This window comes from Vombatus ursinus, unplaced genomic scaffold (assembly GCF_900497805.2).
Source record: "Vombatus ursinus unplaced genomic scaffold, bare-nosed wombat genome assembly UNPS02014812.1, whole genome shotgun sequence".
Taxonomy (NCBI): Eukaryota; Metazoa; Chordata; class Mammalia; order Diprotodontia; family Vombatidae; genus Vombatus; species Vombatus ursinus.
The window spans coordinates 46,432,843-46,454,811 of NW_020954590.1; the positions used below are offsets into that span (position 1 = coordinate 46,432,843).

The 21,969-nt window shown below is 36.1% G+C and overlaps 1 protein-coding gene across 3 annotated transcripts in view; it reads right to left on the reverse strand.

The window, feature by feature from the left end:
- Positions 1-1,831: 1,831 nt before the first annotated feature.
- The window catches only part of LOC114054253 (structural maintenance of chromosomes flexible hinge domain-containing protein 1-like), a 182,174-nt gene continuing 162,036 nt past the window's right edge, over positions 1,832-21,969 (reverse strand). The window contains exons 45-48 of one of the 3 annotated variants that reach the window (XM_027877431.1): positions 17,354-17,525; positions 14,165-14,323; positions 13,725-13,839; positions 1,832-6,644 (exon numbers count right to left, since the gene is read on the reverse strand). In XM_027877431.1, coding sequence (XP_027733232.1) covers positions 6,620-6,644; positions 13,725-13,839; positions 14,165-14,323; positions 17,354-17,525 — 471 coding nt within the window. In that variant the 3' untranslated portion in view covers positions 1,832-6,619. Of the gene's footprint in view, positions 6,645-8,569; positions 12,729-13,724; positions 13,840-14,164; positions 14,324-17,353; positions 17,526-21,969 lie in introns of those variants that run through there. The other 2 variants (XM_027877432.1, XM_027877433.1) reach the window with 2 other exon arrangements.

Sequence of the window (21,969 nt, forward strand, 5' to 3'; positions counted from 1 at the left end):
GGCATTATAAAGCAGGGAGAGATAGAATGAAGCACAAGGAGAAATGAAAGGATAGGGAAGTTACAGTCAGAAAGAATACCAGTTATGAATAGCAGAATTAGTACACTTGAAAGTTACTCTTCCCCAGCAGCGATAAAGGTGCAGATTATGAATTTTGAAGAGGTCTATGAATTGGAAAGAAGGGGTATCTGAAAGGACATTAAATGTGTAGGGTGAAGAGGTTGAGGAAGTGAAAGACAATGAACCAAACATTGAACTCCTTTAAAAAAAAAAGGGGAGGGAGGAAGTCATCCATTGGCATCTGGACAGGGTAATATGTGGATAGAGGGGCCCTCAAAGGATAATGAGTTGCTTAGCGATAACAGGAAGATTCAAAGTGGTAAGGATAAAAAAATATGCATATTCCTCCTCCTAGATTACTGTCTTAGGGAAAGCAAGTTGCATACAGTACTAGACAAGTGGCTAGGTATGTAGTATCTTCTAGGGGCTGTTTTGATGGAGGTAGGGGGGAAGCAAAGGGGAAAATAGATGTTTCTGAGAGTGCAATGAGTGTGAGAAAAAACAGATGAAAGAAAGTTTGTTAAAGATCAAACAATGGTTCTAGAGGGTACAATAGAAAAGTACAGCAAAGAACTTGGAAAAAATAGGTCTGACGTGGATATGCACGAGGAAACAGATTGAGTGAGGAAAGAGTTTCAATCTAACTTTGAAAATGAAGGATTCTGAGTAGAGTCATTGAGCAACTAATACCACACTTCACAGTAGCAATGGTGCTGTAGATCTGATCATCATTCACTGAGCAAGTTGGGATATAAAAATCGTGTCAGCAACATGGCTGGTGACTCCGTGGTCCTCCATGATGACCAAACCTAAGTCCTAGGGCGTGGTTGGTTATAGAGGGGTGACATATAGCGGAAGTATTCATCCTCTTTAGTCAGCTAAGGTCTGCCTTAAGCCCCCCTCTAATGTTGAGTACATCATCTCCTCCTGGGTAGAAAGGCTCCAAAAAGTCTTTGGACTTAGAAGAGCAACTAGCGTTAAGTGGATAGGCAACTGGTAAGATCATGGTTCCTGTTTGGGGACTGGCTATTGAGTATGTGTCAGTGAGGATTCCTTTTTTGCAATAGCTTGGATTAGATAAGTCATTAAGGTCTCTTTCAATTTAAAATTTTGTGACTCTATAACCTAACATTCTGACTTTACTATTTACTATCTGCATTTTGGAAGGACACAAGTAAGATGGACTGTATTCAGAGGAAAGAAACAAGGAGAAAAGCCTTAATCTCATGTTATAAGTATCAGTTTCTGAAATTAGGGATGTTTACCCTAGAGAAGATTAAGACATAATAGTGATCCTTCATGCATTTGAAGGACTATCATGTGGAAAATGACAACACTTTTTCAGTGTGGACCCAGAAGGCAGAACCAGTAGCAATATGTTGAACCAGCAAAGAAGCAAGTTCAAACTTGGTTTCAGGAAAAATTTCTAACCAATTAAAGTTATGTCTAAGTAAAATTGATTGTCTTAGTAGTTAGGTACTAAAGGTCTTCAAGTAAAGATTGGATGACCACTTGTCAGCCATATTGAAGGGTGGCTTCCTTTTCAGGTATGCATTGGACTTGGTCTCTGATGTCCTTTCCAATTCCGAAGTTATGTGATTTAGCAACCTGCGTTTGAATTCTGGCTCCAGGGCTTATTATTAGTGATCTTGAGCAAGTCATATAGTCATATTAATTCGCTGTTTCCTCATTTATAAAATGAGGTTGATCAAGAAATTTTAAAGAAAGACTCAATTTATATTAAGAAACTTAAATAACTATGTTTGCACTGTCATTTATTGAAAAGCTTTTAATATTCCATAAATAAAGAGTAGATTGAAGCTTTATTTCACATTCAAAATCCCAAGACATCTTAACTTCTCAGAAATGAAAATTACAGAAACTTAGGCAAACCTACTTAAAAACTTCTCCCCCAAAGTAGTTATTAGCAACAAAAAACTAATTTCTATCAGTATAAGAATCTTTAGACAATTAACAACATGAACATTTAATTATATATATAATATATTCACATAAAGTCAATACAAAGATGTTTTTAAACCAATCTAATTGGTATCTTTATGCTTTCTCTTCCGTGAGTTTTCATTAAATGCCAGTGAAAGGGTTTGTATGTGGATTTTCTGCTTCTTCTAGAGAGATGTAATCCACTCTTTGGAACTACTAGAAGAGGAAAAACATACCTTACATTTCACAATTTAAAACAGACAATTCCACAATACATCTGAAAACACGAAGAAGAAATTTATTACTCAGCAATTTGTTAATCCGAGTTAATTTCAGCACAGAAATGTATCTTTAAAAAATGAGAAAGGGTGATAAGGTAGATAACCCTTCCAGTTCTAAAATATTACAACTGACTCTAGACCAACACAACAGAACACTCTACATCAGTTGCTGTTCTTGCTAAGCACACGTTCTAATTAGTTTTACTGTTTCAGTTACAATTGATTTTTCATTTACATGTACTGAACACGGTGTCTACAAATATCCAAAGTTAAACTCAATTTGACCTTTTTTAAGAACCCAAATGAATATGTAAGCCCACCTGATAAAATGAAAGACATAAATGTAGAGGGGAAAAGGGCAATGAAGGTAGTAAATCCTATTAACAGAAGGTTAAAATTAAATACTTTTGTATTCTAATACTCAGAGACCAGAGAAAAAGAAGCTCCCTAGGGCAAACAGGAAGAATTTCAATTTAAGCGCTAGAAGAATGAAGCTTTACAAAACTATACTTGGAGGCAAACTTATTCCACTAGATTTAACATTAATGTAATGTGTTTATTGAATGAATGAATAAGCATTTAAGCGCTTACCATGTTATGTGCCATGCACTGTAATAAGCATTGGGGATATAAAGAGGAAAAGTGACATTGTCCCTGCTCTCAAAGAGCTCACCCTCTAACTGGGGGAAAGGATACAAAAAATAAACAACAGTTCAACTGCAGGGCAGAGGGTAAAACCCTGAAGTCCTTAGGTTATCAGGTAAGATTAACAGTGCTGAGAAATCTGGAATACATACAGCAAACTCAAATATAAAGGGATCCTATGGGTAGCATACTGACTCAGAAAACCACATATTAATATTATCTATGTTGTGTTGCATCTTTATTTTGTCAAATATTTCCCCAAAATTTTGATAGTGGTACTCCCCCCTCCCTACCTCAGGAGTTTTACATGCACCGGGCCATGAATCTGACACCTTTGATGTAGAGAAGGGTAGACAGTGAGGCCCAGAACACTTTAACTAAAAGTTTCACCGTAGAAAATCAGGTGGGCAAGAGTGGGGACTTCTGGTATTTGTTAATCTTATGGTAATTTAAGATTTAGTGACAAAAATGACGTAAATTGTCTTGCTAACTATAGGTTGAATATTACCATTTTTTTCAATCTAGAACCCAAATTTTTAAGATGCCGCTAGTCTGAAGATTTAAAATTCTATGGCATTTCCAAGTTGTGCCAACTTGTATCACTGGCTACTTGTGTCGAGAAGCTTGCCACCTTGAAAATTTTTCTACTTTCAAAAGTTTGCACATTTGGTTTGATTCCAAAAGAGAATTATTTTAATAATAATACTTCTGAATTTTAATGGGTTTAAATTTAAAAATAATCTATAATGGAATGATCCACCACAAAAAAAAATTCTGTTTGATAAGAACCTAATTTTTTGATTTGTTGCTCTCACAGTAAGCTTAAGTAAAGCTGTTTCCCTTTCACTGTAGCCACGCATTTGTAACATTAGGTTTCAACATCTTTTTGGGGGGGTCAAAAGAACAATGCACAAGAAAATAAACTTACAAAAACAAGTACTTCACAGCTATAGGCAAAAAACAAGCATCTTTATAAATGATTATATATGTAACGAAGATTTCTCTTTTTTGCATGAAAATATTTAACAAGTGAAATATTTGGAATACGACTATCATATCCACAAAGTAAGCATTAATGACACTTTGATGATATAAAACTACACAGATTTCAAACACTGTACTTGAAGCATTAGCCTTTCAAAATTATGTAATAAAAATATAATTTTTTTTTGTTTTGTTTCCTAGTGACTGTGTGACCAGGTTACAAAGGGGCTAAAAATATAAAAAGGAAATTTCTTACTATTTGGGGTACTGATATTTAAGTAGCAATTAAACATAAACCCACATAATTTTAAAAACCAAACATTCCCCTCTTACTAACAATCTGTACAGCCATTGTTAAAACAGATGATAATATTCTTTAGAATATTGAATTCTTTTAATGAAAATTAAATAAATATAATTTCAATTATACAAGTACAAATTTACTGTAAAGCTGCACAAATATATATACCCAAAATGACATGAATAATATGCAAAAGAAGTGATGGAAGGCCAGTAACGACAAATACACACCAGAAATTTATCTTTAACTATGGAGAACAAAACAAGTTCTTGTTTCCAAAATCTACACATTTTACTACTAAGAATCTTCATTTTGATATTCAAAACATGTTGGTCCATTTTTCTTTATTGTACTTATGATAGATATTAGGTTTATTAGGACAAATATTATGATAAATGTTCATTGGTCTGGATGAGTATTAAAAGTGCAGTGTGAATGCTACCTTTAAAGTATTCACTTCTGCCAGTTTTCTTCTTTTGTAAGGAGAACTTAAGACTTAATTAACAGAAATAAAATTCTGGTGCTTCTGCTTATTTTCCCACAATTAAGCCAAATTTCTATTATTGGTTCTGGTACAATATAAATAAAATCATTTCTACTTTTTTTTTTTTTTTTTACAAGTTTAGAACATAGTATACAGTATTTTAATACTTACACACAATACGACTTTCAGTTACATTCAAATGCAAAAACGACAGAAACACTCTTCCCTCTCTCCCCCAGCAAATGCCATTGGAAAAGAAGATCTTTCTTGACTGGATGGCAAATCTTAACAATCAAGTCTTGCATGACCATTGAGACGTCATTTTTCATTAATTTAAAAAAATGCAATAAAGCTTTAGATTTGTTTGGTATTGGAAGCATTAATAAAATCTAATGTTTTTCAGCAATATTTAACTCCCCATACTGGTGACACAAGATACCTTTTTATACTTATCAAACAAAATTTTAGGTGACCATGGGGAAATTTCTAAAGATATTATGATTTAGCACATAGTTATAGGTAGGAGAACCTGGATACCAAAGGTAAATGATGAAAAGCAACAACCTTCAGATCTTAGGGAAACAGCTCCTAAAATTTATGTTGGTCATAAGCAATGATATGCTTCTTATGCTTGACAGTTTTTAGGTTTTTCTAACATCAAAGGAACAAAACTATAATAAAGATTGAATATTTCACTATTATTGCTGTACTGATATGTAAATTTAAGTTAAATAGTTAAATAATTTTAAATAGTAAGAGTTGTTTAATATTACTAGCTTAAACAAGAATAGAGTAAGTCATCTTGCAATGGTTCTAACCACAATGACTTGGTGATCTCAAATTTTTATTTTTTTTAAAACAAACAGTACCTGTTCAAAAGACAGAAAACATAACTGTTTCTAATTTTGCTGCATGTTCAGAAAGGTCGAAAACCACACATCTGCTGGGATGCATAAATGTCCCCCCGAAATAACTCCTGATAAATACACATAACAGTTGATTTTACTTGAAAACTGCTTTTGTGGACAAAGATTCCACATACTGTTATTACATACTAGCTGGACAACACATTATAAATGTTTCAGCAATGGGTTTTTTAACATCAATTTATTGCATTAATGTGTAATTTTACTTTCCCTGACCTTTTAAAAAAGAGTAATAAAAAATTACAAAAACAATGTTAATGTAGCATTAAGGCTGAGAATTTATAAAAACAAGCATCAAGTCAAATGATTCCTTATAAAAATTGAGCACACTGCACATACTGTCCATATTAGGATAAGCAGCTAGAATCTAAAACACTACCACACTGCATGTGCACTGTGGTCACTTTCATGGTTTTTTGAAGCATCATAACATCTGAATTACCAGACACCTGCGGATTTACATTCTTATCCTGAACTCTGCATTAACGATTTCCTCTCATACCTTATAACACCTCATCTCTGGAGTAATTCCTCTAGTTCACAATAACTGAAACATTTTCATTAAGTTCAACCTAGTCCAGTTTTTCGAAAAGTCTGTCATCATTAAACATCTCTCCACAACATCCATGGTAATTATACTGGAATTCAGCATGTATTTTCTTCAGGATGAAAAACTGCCTTGTGTCAGGTTTATAATCACTGCCACATTTGCACAGTGTAGACCTAACATTCTCCTTTGACACATTTGCAACATATCACAAATAAGCAGTAAGATGACTGGGATACTTCCAGTAAGACCATGTTGTCCAACGAAATTCCCTCTTTTGAATGGATGCTTCCAGCCCCATCTGGACAGACATGGAAATTCATATCCTTGGTACTTGAATTGTCCCCAGAAATATTCAGTCTGGTTAAGTCACCCTCTTGGTCTCCTGAAGCAGAGCTGCAGAAGTGAGTGCATTCTTAGTGAGACCAACAGCCCCTCTGTCAACTTTCACACATCTGATTTGGTTATGAGCCTGGTCAAGGTGGAGAAGAAAATATATCAGGTTTGATGTACCACAGATTTGTTTTTACTGAAATCCCTTATTGGGGATACCCATCAACTGCTGCATGGCTGAACAAGTTATGATACATGAATGTGATGGAATACTACTGTGCTGTAAGAAATGATGGAGATGACTTCAGAAAAAACAAGGAAGAATTATATAAGCTGATGCAAAGTGATGTGAGCAGAACTAGGAAAACACTGTACACAGTAACAGTAATATTTTCACAATCAACTGTGGCTTAGCTACCGTGATCAAAAAAATGATCTGTGACAATTCCAAAGGATTCATAATACAAATGATGATGAACTATTGAGGCAGTTGAAACATTTTTATTTTTTGTTTTCTGTATTCTTCTTACTTCTCCATCACCATCACCAAAATGGAAATGTTTTGCTTGACTTCATATGTAAAATGGCTACTGTACTTCTTGCTTTCTTCATGGGTAGGGGAAAAGGTGAAAGAAGGGAGAGAGAGAGGGAGGGAAGGAAAAAGGAAGCTCTTCATCATAGTGGGAGACTTTTGGCCAGCAGAATTATATCTCAATATCCATGCGAACTATTGTGGATAAGAGTAATAATTTTCTCATACACATTTATGAAGGTAAAAAAGCTTGTGAATTTCAGTGCACAGCAAATTGTCAATCTATATACGGCTGTAAAGAATAACAGCGCCCTCCAGTTTTCCAGGTTTGATACCTTGGAGTCATCCTGAATTCCTCCTTCTCTCTCCCCTACCTTCCACCACATATCCAATCAGTTTCTAAGTCTTTTTGATTGATTCTACATTCACATCATGTCACATCTATTCTCTTCTCTCTACTCATACCAAAATACCACTCTTGTTCAGGTCTTTACCTCTTGCCTGGCCAACTGGTCAAGCTACGTAATTGTTCTCTCTACTCACCCTCTCCCATTTAGAATCCATCTTTTGAACAGCTGCCAAGTTAATAGTACTAAGACACAGATCTGACCACATCACTCTACTATTAAATAAGCTTCAATAATTTATTAACGCAAAGATACAAACTCCTGAGTTTCCCTTCCAAAACCCTTATCAATCTGACTCCAGTCTACCTTTCATGACATATTACATATTATTATTTCCCCTTAATAAACAACATATTCCTGCCAAAATAGCCTACCTGCTATATCTCATACAAAACATTTCATTTCCATCTCCATATATTTGTCCAGGCTGTACCCCAGGTCTTATACATGTTCCCCACTTTTACCTGTCAGAATTTCTAGCTTTCTTCAAAAGTTGGCTCATGTCACGTCCTATAGGAAACCTTAATCACTCCTAGCTGCTACTGCTTTTGCCCCTTAAACTCAAAATTATCTTGTAGTATCTAACTTCGAAATAATTGTTTTTACTTATATGTGTATATATGTTCCTCCATCCCAAACAAGTTTTGGGGGGGAAAGTAAAGTTTCTTGAGGGCAGAAGGCTTTTTTATCTTTGAATCACCACGGCCTAGAGTACATAGCTGGTGCTTAATCAATGCTTGCTAATTGGGATAAAGTGCTCAATTGCTAAGAAATAGACTGAGGAATTGCTTACCCTGACTAAATGATCCTCATTTCCTTTCTAATTTCCTTCAAGTCTCTGCTAAAATCCCACTTTCTATAGGAATCCCTTCCTAGTAAACCTTAAACTTCACTCTAAGATTCTCACCAGTTTATCTTGTATATATCTTCTCTGTACATAATTGCAAGTTGTCTCCCCATTAGACTGCGAGCTGAAAAGAGGAAATATTTCTTGCCTTTCTTTATATTCTAGCAGTTAGCATAGCACCTGGCTTAATACATAATGTTTGCTGGCTGACTGAAAAAGTCAACTAAAAAGGTATTATTTATAAATGCTATCAAGTAATGTAACTAGTGCCAATTAAGTGCAGTATTCCACCATTTATTTTTATTTTTTGTAATGGTACATGTAAGTTCTGTTTGGTTAAGTAAAACATGCAGAATACTAGCATGAATATAGAGATTCTGCCAGGAAAAAAGAAAATAACTCCCCCTCTAATACAGAAGACATTGTTGAAAGACAGAAATATATGCCAGCCTTAACACTAACATGCACATCTTCATTTCCATGAAATTATGAAACATTTAATCAGAATGAGGTAGAGAGAAATGAACAAGAATAAATTCTAAAGATGTTAAAACTGCAAATATATGTACATTTCTTTGTATCTGTAGATGAATGAATGAAGCAAGCATTTATTAAGTGCTTACTATGTGCAAAGCACTGGGGATACAAACAGAAAAATAAGACAGTCCCTGCTCTCAAGGAGCTCACATTCTAATGGAGACAACACCTAGGGAAGGTTTCAACTGCAAATCAGATGGAAAGGTCCCATGGTCCTTAGGGTGCAGCAGCAAAGCAGATGTTAATGCTTCTTCTTTAATGTTACATCCCTTGATGACATCTTATCAATTTCTGATGTTGAGCTATTTGACAGTACCAAGGACTTTGGTAGCAAGAACTTTCCTTCCTGGGTCTTCAGTAGCTGTTGCTGTAGCACCTGCAGGAGCAGTTATATGAAGATGAAAATGAAAACAATCCCTGCCCTCAAGGAGCTTACATGCTATTGGCGAGGGAAACAACAGGTGTACAGATAAGTCAGTACAAGATATATACATGGCAGTTCAAAGTAGTCTAGGTGGCAGCACTAGCTCAGCTTTGAAGCAACTTAAAGGTTCCAAGAGTCAAGATGAGGAGGGTGCATGGGGGTGGCAAGGCCGACAACCTCATAAAGATACTCAGAGGCAGAAGGGAGCACATCAGAAGGAGGCCAGCTTGACTGAACATTGCATGAGTACGTAAAATCACTTTGGAAAGAGAGGCTGGAGCCAGACTATGGAAGGCTTTAAATGCTAAAGAAAGGAGTCTGTATTTTGTTTTGGAAGCAGTAGGAAACCACTGAATCTTTTTTTTAAAATAAGAGAATGATATGGTTTTCTCACTCCCTAAGCATAATGCACATGGTGTGAAGCAAGCATTAAATTTAATAGTATTATTTCTTACAAAGTAAGTTTGTCATGTAAAGATGTAGGTAAACACTCAAAGGGGTGTCTCCATTTTTCATCTATTTCAAATGGAGGAGAGTAGAATACATCCACACAGAGTTTCAACTGTGGGACTCAGTTTTTGTATAATGTACTCAGGTATAATTGTATATAAAAATATATAATTGTGTAAGTACTCAGGTTCCACATGGAGCTGGGTCTGAAACTTAGCAGAGAACTGAGAAACTAAAGTGTTAAAACTTCAGGAGGGTTATAAGAGTACTACAGAATCCAGAACTGGAATCCTATTACTAGATCTGTGTAGAATGTAAACATCTAAAACATTTAAAAAGTTGGTTTCAACGTGGTAAAAATTACTATGGAACACAAAAAAACAAACACAGAAGACAAGTAGTTGGCTTAATGAAGAATGTTACTTAAATATTCAATTTAACTACATTACATAGCACAACTTCCTCTAAAGTTTTACTCCGATGACTCATAGTAGCATGGAAATAACCAAACCCTGGTTCAATACCAGAGGAACTTGTACAAGCTGTGGTGCACCTAACTATATATGGGCCTGGTGACTGATCGACAGTTCAAGGATCAGCCCAGCTAATAAGTTCAGAGAGACAAGTATATTGGTCAAAAGGTGGGCCACCATGTAATTTGTCTTTTTTACTAAAGCAATTTAAAAAAAAACATACTAAATTTTTGAAGGCTTTATGAACTGTGCTGGTACAAAGACTGCCTACCCCGGGAAACTCTGTCCTTAACTGCTGACTTTAGTAAGTTACAGAATCAAATTTTAGAGTTTGAAAAGAATGTAAGAGTTCATCTAGTCTAGTTAGCTCCCTCATTTTTTACTTAAAGAAACTGAGGAGGCCTAGAAAGTATATGGATCTTGCTTAAGATCACAGAGTTACTTAGGGTTAGAGCAAGGACCTGAAAACCTACAGTCCTCCTGTTTTAGTGAATGACCCAAAAACCATGCTTTCTAAGGTCACTAAGGGCACTGGGAAGACACTACTCCTCTGGCTGCTGAATCCAAGTTAGAAAAATAATAATAAAAGTAAAAAGGAGAAAGAAGATAGCTTAAATACAAAGTAAAAAGAAAGGTCAAATTTCATTAATGTTTAAGACCAAAATAATGATTTTCTTTCTTGCCCTTTAAACATCATTACATACTATCAATTTTTCAAATGAAAAATTTTAATCAATTAACTAAACCATAATTATGAGTGATGTATGTGTCAATGTACAAATGATATGGTTTTTTCACATTAAGTTAAGGGGAACTAAATTTTCCAGAAGAGTAGAAAGAATTTATTGGTTCTTCAGTAAGTTCAAACCCCGTCCCCGAAAAAACCCCTGATATATCTCATTAATATGAAGAGTTCATGCTAAAGATCAAAACTAATAATAAGTCAAGGTCTAAATTATGCAGATAATTAAGTATGGGAAAAAATATTAGCTTTAACAAATTTGGTATTTTTCAGGTACAGACTAGCTCATTACCTTGATTAAAACATTCTATTTTTTGATCATAGATCAGATTTAAGAGCTACTAATCTCTCCTATTGCATGGCAATTTAACACACAGCATACCCTTTAGGAAATGTAAGCGGGGAAGGGATCTTTTCTAAATTAGTGACAAATCCAAAGTACGGATTTTTCTTTTAAGAAATACTATTACTTTCCAAGGCACACATTAATTTGGATAATTTAATTATTAGAAGAATCTTAATCGTAACAATATGTATAAATAGGATATTGGTAACATTTTAAGTATTAATTTTCTTAAAAAAATTTGAAATACTTAGATTATGTTACCTTACAGATTTTATAATTCCCATGAATGATGCAGATGCAACCTAACCAGGTATACCTGCCCACTACTATTGTCCATACACGTTGTCTACCCAATGGAAGCCTTCTTGGCTTTCTGCTAACATTGAAACGTTACCAGTTGAAGAGTACTCTACTCTCTCCCCCTGCTTTCACCGTATGACCAGCCTATCTTCCTATCATATCTTTCCTTGAGAATATTTTTTATTATTGTTCTTTGAAGTTCCTCATTCATTATATGCTCCAGCCTGCTCTTATCCTTCCACTGACTTCCATGATATTCATTTTAAATTTTAAGCTATTTTCATAAGTATGTTAATTTTCCTCCTAAAATCATGTCTTTACTACTTAAAAGGTCTACTCTTTAGAAGTGTCCATACCAGCATCTCCTTACATAAAAGTAATTATATTTCTAGTATAGATTATTTGAAAAAGTACATCATGACAGGTGACATATTTGATAACTTCTACCACCCATGAATCTGCAGCCCACAGGGCTAGGAAGCACTGGCTTATACAGTTACCTTTGGACTCCAAATTAGTGATACAGCTTTCAAAGTCAGGGTTAGAACCAACTCAAAATAACAGACCTCAAAGGATCATATTGACCTTTTTGGTAAAGAAAGGATTCCTTACTGGATGATCTCAGATAAGCATGTTACTGTTTGATTATTTTTATTTGTATCCCTAGGGTCTATCTAAGATGACGCCTGATATAATGATGGTGTCTGATAAACACATGTTGACTGATAAGAAAACAGGAAAAGTACCCGAAATACTTTTATTAATAACTTTAATATTTATTCTCTACAAATATGGTACACTATTGCATACTGATATGAATTGCCAGTTTTCTTTATTTTCGTAATACTCCCTTCAACTCCTATATGATCCATTTACAAACAATATAAATATCCCCCAAGGAAAAGGATTTTCTTTAAGAACAGAGTTTTAACCAAAAGACATATCAATGGAAAAACACTGATAGCATTTAAAAATTTTTGTTAGACCATCTGTTTAGAAACACCTGTTTAGATGTATCTTGCTGAATGACGAATGTGTCCCAAAAAAGTTTTTATAAAAGTATTTTTATATAATGGGTGGAGAAGAAAAAGTAACATACTGGAAATAAGAAGACTAGGTTTTGTCATTAATGAAAAAAAAATTTAACATCTCTCAACATTTTCATCTGTGAAAAAAAAAAAAAAAAGGAGTGAGCTGTGTGATCACAAAAAGGTACTTTCAAGATAACAAAAATCTACTACTCCATGAATCATTTATAATAGATTATCTAATATAATCTATTATAACTCAGAGATGTGTTTCTAGGGGGAAAAAACTTCATCACCAAGAACACAACTTGGCTGACTCCCTCGAAGTCCCCCGCTTGCTTCAATGCATGTTAGACACTAAAGAAAATCTTCACTGAAAGCAGAGCAGTGGGGGCACACAATGCTCAGTTAGCTCCAGGGATCATCTCATGTGAACACCCCCTTACATGTCTCTTAGAAATTATACAGACATTTTAAGTATTTAGTATTTAAGCACTGAATCAGTCACCCTAAAACAGGAAGTCCCACTAACCACCTCAGATATGAGATACTCCTATTGATTTGGTTAATTCAAAGACAATAACTGAAGAAGACATTTACATTATATTCTTGAGGACAAAAGGTCAAAGATGATTCTGTAGCTTGCACAACATGAAATCTAAATGGCACCCAATTCACTAAACCATGACTATGAATTTGCAAATTTATAAATGTCAATGACATATCAATGTACAAATGGTTTGGATTTTTCACATTAATTCAAGTAGGGTGCTGATTCTAATAACTGGTCATTCTGTAAAGCAGAATACCCCATGTTTGGAGAAAAAAGTAGAAAAGTAAGGTGGGGCATTTCAAGTATTCATATAAAGAAATCAAAATAGATTCTGTGTGATTTTTGCTAAGTAATTAACCATTACCACCACCACTACAAAAAAAAAAAAAAAATTCAAAGAATCAGAATGACCCAAGGCAAGTCTAGCAATAAAGCTCTTCATTCTCATCAACACTTCCTCAATTTCCTGCTTTAGATAAAGATAACATCAATTCTATGCCTCTTGCCACGTACTGAGTCAATGTGTATAAACCATCATCATTATTCAAATCAAATTAAATTTAAGGAAACAAAAACTTACCTATTTAGTTTTTTTGTTGTTTCCCGTCTCATTCTTTTAGGAGGGATTGGGCTGTCTGACATATTGAGTTTAGCTGCCTGACGGACTAATTCACATTTACCTGTTGGAGTCATACCTTTAAAGATGGATTTAAAAATAAAAGATTATTTTAACCAAATTGGCTATAAAATTCAGAAAAATAAGTCTCAAATCTTACTTAGAAATCTAGAGGGGGAAAGAGGACAGAATGATAGAACTTATAATGCCATTCATGTACTAGCAGGAAAAAATTCTAAAAGTTATGGTAAAGTGATTTAAGGACCACGCTTGGGCATTTTGGAGATGAATTGTCCATCATTACCATCTTTTCCCACTATACTTTCATAGTACTCTTAGAATAACTAAAGCATAAATAATTATCTCCACTACAAAATAAGTGTTAACAGAAAATGAACACATACCAAGTTTCTGTTCTATTCGTTCCAGATTTTTCTCCTGTTCGCTAAGCTCCTGCTTTTTCTTCTGCATATCTGGAGTATTAAGGTAGTCTATTTGAGCGTTAAGCTCCTTAGTCACACTATTGAGTTTGCACACTGCTGAGCGATATTGCTGAAGAAGATCTACCAGAAGACAAAGAAATCTAATTAAAATATTGGTAAGGACAGTAACTATTTTGATGGATTTGCAATCTCACTTTTGTAAGCACGATTTTTTTCCTTACATTCAGATCAAGATCCCTTCACTCCTCATTGTGGGCAGCTGTCAAAATTTTTTCTTTTCTGAGGAAGATCCTTTATAAAAAGAATTACTGGTTATACTGCTAAAACACTATTCTCTAGCCTACTAAGGGAGAAAAAAGATTCCATATACGCACGTCCAAAAGAAGTTCTGTTTTGGGGGGCCTGGAACATTCTTGGGACAGGCCCTTGCTATTCCATACATGCTACCATATCCTGACAGGCACCTTCTTTCTTTTTTGAAACCAGTTGAAACTTCCAACTCCCAAGCAATCTCCCTGTGATATCAGAGGTAAAAAACTATTCATAAATACCTGAAACTGTCCCTATTATAAAACATCTGGTCCCCTGTTCATCCTTAATCTGCACTGACACATGGCATGCATGACAATGGGAGGAATAATTAAAAACTTGGCTTAACAATGAACAAAGTCTTGGAAGCATTTCTTGAATGAATATTATGGATTCCCTCTTTGATGCTTAGCATGCAAGGAGCCCTTTCTCTGGATTCTGGTTCACCTCTATTCCATTAGTGAACATGAACAGAGAGACTCCAGGTTCCCTTCATCTTCCAGATTCTGGCTGTATCCCTTGTCATAATTTACCCTTTACCCTTGGGTGTTTCCATTCAGTCCAAACTGCCTTCCCATGTGAGTTTAAAGCACCATGTAAAAGGTCTATTGCTTTGTATTACTGGCCAATCTGATTCCATGAAGGCCTTTTTAGGTTCCAACAATGGACTACTATAGAATAGAAGTAACTATTCCAGATAATTGCGACTGATTCCATTAAGCATGAACTTTAAAAAAAAAAAAAGCCTTTAAACATGTATGATAGAATTCTTTTTAATAAATATTTAACTGGAGCAGCTAAGTAGCATAGTAGATAGAGCACTGGCCCTGGAATCAGGAGAACCTGAGTTCAAATCTGGCCTCAGACACTTGACCCTTACTAGCTGTGTGACCCTGGGCAAGTCACTTAACCCCACTGCCTAGCCCCCCCCCATAAATATTTAACTGGCAAATAAATATCATTGATATGAACACAGGATCATAGATGTAAAACTGGAAGGGACCTTAGACATAGAGTTCAACCTCATCATTTTCCAGTAGAGAAATCTGAAATAACTTGCCCAAGGTCACACAAAAAGTATCTGAAGCAGGATTTAACCAGTCTTCCTGAACTCTCAGCCTAGTATCTATCATACCACTGATCAATAATAAAATGCTTACACACATGCTGAGGCGTGTGTAGTTAATTTCCCATACCCTCCATGGTCCCAATTTGTCATATTTTTAACTTATTGGATTTCTTTTGGTTTTTGTCTTGCCTCATTGTCAAACTGTCAACTTTCAATTTTTGCTCCTGTCCAGTGTGACTATTTTTGTAGGTCTCCCTGTCGCCTCTGACTTGATGCTTGTAATCTGTTATTTAAAGAAAAACCAAAACACCAAATTTGCAACTGTGTATAAAACAGGTGTAAAGAGCCATAGTAAAAATCTTTCCTTTCTGCTTTCTCTGATCCTTTTAATCCTGTCTCAAGGGCTCCTGTATAAATAAAATGTGTGAACATTTAATATATGCAATTTATCAAGTGAAGTCAGTAAACATTTATCAAGTGTTTATGATATAGAAGATACTGCGCTTAGCACTGGGGATACAAAGGAAGGCACTAACAGTCCTCAAGAAACTCATATGCTAATGATGGAAACAACATGCAAACAACCACTGTACAGAAGAGACAGACAGAAAGACAGATGGATAGAGCTATATATCCAAATATCTATTTATTTATTATTTTGCCTTTGCAGCATCTCCTCTGACACTGCTACCACTCTGGTGCAGGCAATAGCCTGCTGGTGATGCCTGCCTCAAGTCTCTCCTCACTCAAAGTCATTCTCTGTTCAGTCACTAAAGTGATTTTCCTAAAGCAGAGGTCCAACCATGTCAAACCCCACCCACACTTGAGTGGCTCTCTATTGCCTCAAGGTAAATACAAAATCCTCAGCTTAAAGTTCAAAGCCTTTATTAACTAACCTCTCATACATTTCCAAGTTTCTTATACCTTTCTCTCCACCATGTACTCTTCAATTAAGGGACACTGGCCTCCCAGTTGTTCTATGAATGATACTCCATCTCTCAGCTCTGGGCATTCTCTCTGGTTGTATCTCATGCCTCTCCTTTCCCATCTCTGCCTATTGCTTTCCTTTAAGTCCCAACTAAAAATCCCATCATCTTCAGGAAGGCTTGCTTCAACAACCTCTCCATTTTAGTGTTTTAATTATGTCTTATTTAGCCCATATGTAGTTTGTTTGTACATATTTGTTTGCTTGTTGTTTCCCCTATTAAGACTGTGAGCTCGTTGAGGGGCAAGGATGGTCTTCTGTTTCTTTCTGAATACACGTCACTTAATATAATGCCTAGCCCACAGGAAATGCTTAAGAACACACCCTCACTCACACACTCAGACACAGTGTAAATGGGAGACAATACGAAATGTAAAGCACTACGAGTACAGGGGTATAGGGAGAGATGGGAAAGACCTCTTGCAGAAAATTGGATTTCTTGGAGGAAGCCAGGAGGTAGAGGTTAGAAGGGAGAGAACTCCAGGCATGACATTCAGGTGTTTGGATATTTGTTTGTTTGTTTTTTTTTCTTTCCTTCTTGTTCCTGGCTATCTTCTGGATAGCTGGATAAGTGATCATGGAGTAAATGTGGTGTTATTTTATTATTTGGCAAAGAGAGATGTGACAGAAAAAGATATCTGCTAATACTCAAAGCTGAAAACACAGTGAAAACACATGCCAATATCTGATATCACTCACATTTGTTCTGTTAGAATCTCACATCAAATTCAACACTGAGGATCACTGTATGCTGTAAATAGATAATCAACATAGCTAACAGACTTGCCTATATGGATACCCAGGGTCTGATAGAGTCTCGGGAGTGGGGCACCAAATACCATCCCTCGAAGTTTGTCCATTGGAGGAGCTTTATTTTGAAGGCCTCCAAATTTTCCATTACTTCGAATTCGATCACCTTCTCTTGTTAGCAAAGTAGGACAATGGGTGATTTTAACAACCTATTGTAAATAAACGACACTATCAGTTAGTTATAAAAAGACAATGAAAAAATTCCTCTGTTGGATGCTGAGGGGATATACATAAAACTAAGATACAGAACCTCTCCTAGATAAGAGAATGGATAAAACAATGGGCCTGGAGTCAGGAAGACCTGAATTCAAATCTGACCTTAGACACTTACTGTGCAACCCTGGACAAGTCACTCAACCTCTATTTGTGCCTCAGTTTCCTCATCTGTTAAAATGAAAATAGCACCACCTACATCCTAGAGTTGTTGTGAGAATCGAATCATTATAAAGTGCTTTGCAAACCTTGAAGCATTAAGAAAAGAAGATATAAAACACAAAAGCAGAAAGTTACAGACCTCCTGCCAAGGTGTCATTGAACCATTAATAAACACTTTCAGTTCATCCACTCAACCGCAATCAAATCTATCTGACTGTATTACGATTTATCCCGTATCTTTTCATCTTCTCCAAAAGGACAGTATGAATTATTTTAACAATGCTGTGCTAAAATCTAGGTATTTTTAAGTACAGAATTTCTTGATCTACCGATTTAATAACCCCATCCAATAAGGAATTAATATTAGTCTAATATGAGGGGTACCTGAAGAAACTATGTTGGATCTTTGCAATCACCGTTAGGAGCTCATTATCCATCTCATGAATGACCTAATCTGGATTTTTCTGAGAAAACTGAAGTCAAGTTCACTGGACTCTAGTTGTCAGATTCTGTCCTCTTCCCATTGTTGAAAATGAGGACACAATTTGCTCTTCTCTAGTATGGAAATACTATTCTTAATGATCTTTTAAACATCCTAGACAGTGACTGCTCAGTTACGGCTGCCATTTCTTTGAGAGGGGAAAAGGGAAAAATGATAAAGATAGTTACTATGACAGTCATATGTATAATCAACTAAAAAGTAGTGCAAGCTAAATGTATGAATCTAAACTAAGACACTGGAAATGAGGATATAAAGTGGTATGCTTGGAATTCATTATGAAAAAAGAGTAGATAGGACGTGGCAAATGATTGGATATAGAAGAAAAAGAAAGAGTCAAAGAGCACTATATGGTATCTTTAAAAAAGTTCAGAAATTGAGAAGGGGAACCTGGATAACGGTTAGGATGAGGATGAGGATAAGGAACTCAGTTAAGAATCTGAGGTAATAGTAAGCCAGAAGGCAGCTGCACATGTTGAACCAGAGTTCAACAAAGATGGAGGAGTTAGAGATATAAATTTGGGCATTATCTGCATAAAAGCAGGAGTGGAAGCTCTGGAAGCAGAAGATGTAGCTAAAGGGAAACAACCACATTTATGGAAAGGGGAAAAAAAAGAAGCTAGTTAAGGACTGGTCAAAGAAGTAGGAAGGAAACCTGGATTGAATAGCAACACAGAAATTCAAGGAAAAAAAGATTTAAAGAGATAATCAAGTCAAAGGCTGTAAAGAACACTAACAACTGAGAAAATGGCAATAAATTGGGTTATTGAGGGTCACTAGTGACCTGCAAGAATGTAGTTGCAGTAGAACAGAAAGAATGTGTGTCAGATGGTTAAAGAGAGAGGACGGTGAGGAACAATTTGGCAGTGAGAAGAATAAGACACATAGTAGTAGCTGGAAGAGGCAATTTCAGCAGTAATAATCTATTAGTTAATCTGAGCCTACTTGCCCACACTAAGAATAGCTTTGAAAGGTAAATAATTAGCCTCCAAATTATTTTTTTCTTCTAAAGGAGATGCCAGGGGATTTTAAAATTTTATTTATCTATAGATATATATGTATATGTATGTATGTGTGTATGCATGTATGTAAGTAGGTATGTGTGTATATATATATATATATACTTTAAGGGAGACAGCATGAAAACAACTATATATAAATAAGACATAGAAAGATTTGGAGAAATTCTTAGAGGGAAGGAACTATCACTAAGGGAGATAAGGAAAGGGTTCTTGAACAAGGCTGGATTTTAGGGGCAGCTAGGTGGCGCAATGGATAGAGCACTGGCCCTAAAGTCAGGAGGACCTGAGTTTAAATCCCACCTCAGACCAAACACTTGACACTTACTAGCTGTGTGACCCTGGGCAAGTCACTTAACCCAAATTGCCTAATTAAAAAAAAAAAAAAAAGGTTGGATTTTAGATGGCACCTGAAGGAAGCCAGGAAAGCCAGGAGGGAAGAAAATTCTAGGCATGCAAGGCAGACAGTAAAAAGCCCAGAGGCAGGGTATGGAATATCTTGTAGAAGGAATATGAAATGTCTTGTGTAAGAAATACCAAAGAGGGTAATGTCACAAAATCTCAGAGTATGTGAAAGGGAGCAAAGTGTGGAGAAAACTAGAAAGGTAGGACAGGGCAATGCTATAAAGGACTTTGAATGCCAAAAGAGGATTTTATATTAGATCTGATCTTGGAGGTCCTAGGGAGCCACTGGAGTTTACTGAATAAGGGAACATAATGGTCAGACCTATGCTTTAGGAAGATCAATTTGATAAGTGAGAGGAGGATGGGTTGGAGAAGGGAGAGATTTAAAGCAAAGAACAACCAGCAGGCTATTACAATGGTGTAAGTGTGAGATGATGAGGGCCTGTACTAGTGTGGTGGCAACGTCTGAGAAGAAAAGTAGCCTATACAAGAGATGTTGCAAAGGTAGAAATGACAGGATTTGACAACTGATTGCATAAGATGGTTGAAAGAGAGTGAGAATTCAAGGATGACTCCTTCATTGTAAACATAGGTAAACTGGGAGGATATGCTACCCTCCTAATTAATAAGGAAATTAGGAAGAAGAGTTAGTTTGGGGAAAGATAATGAGTTTAGTTTTTAATTCTGTAAACAATTAACCCTTTCAAAGGCCCCTAAGGCAACTTGTATACTGATAAGAGTTGTAATGAAGGAATAAACTTCTAAGACATTTTAAATAAAATACTGTAAATGTTATAGCCCACATGTGGCAAATTTACGTGTGGGGATGCTGTACAAATCCATATATAATAGGCCAACCAAACCACTCCCATAGTATAAAATAATTTAGGATAATTCTAAGCCATTAGAAGAGTTGGGTCTACTTTTAGGAAAACAAGATAAACTTAGTTTGCTTCCTTTGACACTTGAAATCAAAGTCAAATTATCAAAACTCAAATCTCTCCCAATATGTATTAGATGTTGTTTAGTTTATGATATTTACAAGTACTGGAAAGGCATAATGTTATCAGACCAGACTTTCAAAGCATATTGACACTTCAGGTATTTTGAATGGTGTGAAGTTTTTTTGCATTGTTTTCTTTTAAACTGCTAATAGGATTGATTGTTCCATAACTGTCTTTTATAACTGTGAATGGGTCTGTTTTCTGCATGTGAGCTGCAAAATCATTACTTAAAAATGTAATATAAGGGGAGCCAAGAGGGTGCAGAGAAAGCAGTGACTTGTTTGAGCTCTCCCCCCAAACCCTTCCAAATACCTACAAAAAATGGCTCTAAACAAATTCTAAAGCAGCAGAACCCACAAAAAGACAGAGTGAAACAAATTTCCAGCCAAAGACAGCCTGGATGGTTGATCAGAAAGGTATATCGTGCTGGGCGGGGAGAGGAGTGCAGTTTGGCAAGGGCGCGCAGGCCACAGTGACCTTGGAGCAGGTCTCAGAGGACTGAATCGCAGGCAGCTGTGGAGGTTTCCAGACTTCTCAACCCCTGAACACCAAAGACAACTTAGAAGGTCATTCGGAAAAGTCTGTGACTGTGGTGAGAGAAGGAGCTACCTCTCAGCTGTCCCCGGGGCCATGGCTGTTTCCTGAGCTTCCAGCATACAGACTGAGGGGGAATCAAGTGGCTGATCAGAGAGGGATTGCAGGGTTCTTTTTGCCAGTGCTAAAGCAGCAATCTTTTGCTTTACTGGTGCTTGGATCTGGGTTACAGTTCTGAGGAGCGGTCCTGGGGAGAGGAGGAACACTGGTGTGGTGAAGCTTGTTGTGGCGGTGGAGAGAAAACACCTTGCCCCTTATCAAAGCACCTTGGAAGAATTGAAAATTTTCAGGTCCCTAGAAGTAGCTCTGAAAACCGCTTTACAAACCCCTGAAGCCTGGGACAGTACATTCTCCACATTGGAAATAGATTTTTTACCTTAACAAAGAGTTTAAAACTCAAGTAATTGGCTGGGATCACGAGTAAGCATCGCCAAAAGAGGCAGACTATATTATCTTACTTTGGTGACAAAGAAGATCAAAACATACAACCAGAAGAAGACAATGAAGCTAAAGTTCCTAAATCCAAAGCCTCCAAGAAGAATATGAATCAGTCCCAGGCCTTGGAAGAGCTCAAAAGGGATTTTGAGAAGCAAGAGAAGTAGAGGAAAAATAAGAGTTTTGCAAGAAAATCATGAAAAACAAGTCAACTGCTTGCTAAAGGAGACCCAAAAACATACTGAAGAAAATAACACCTTAA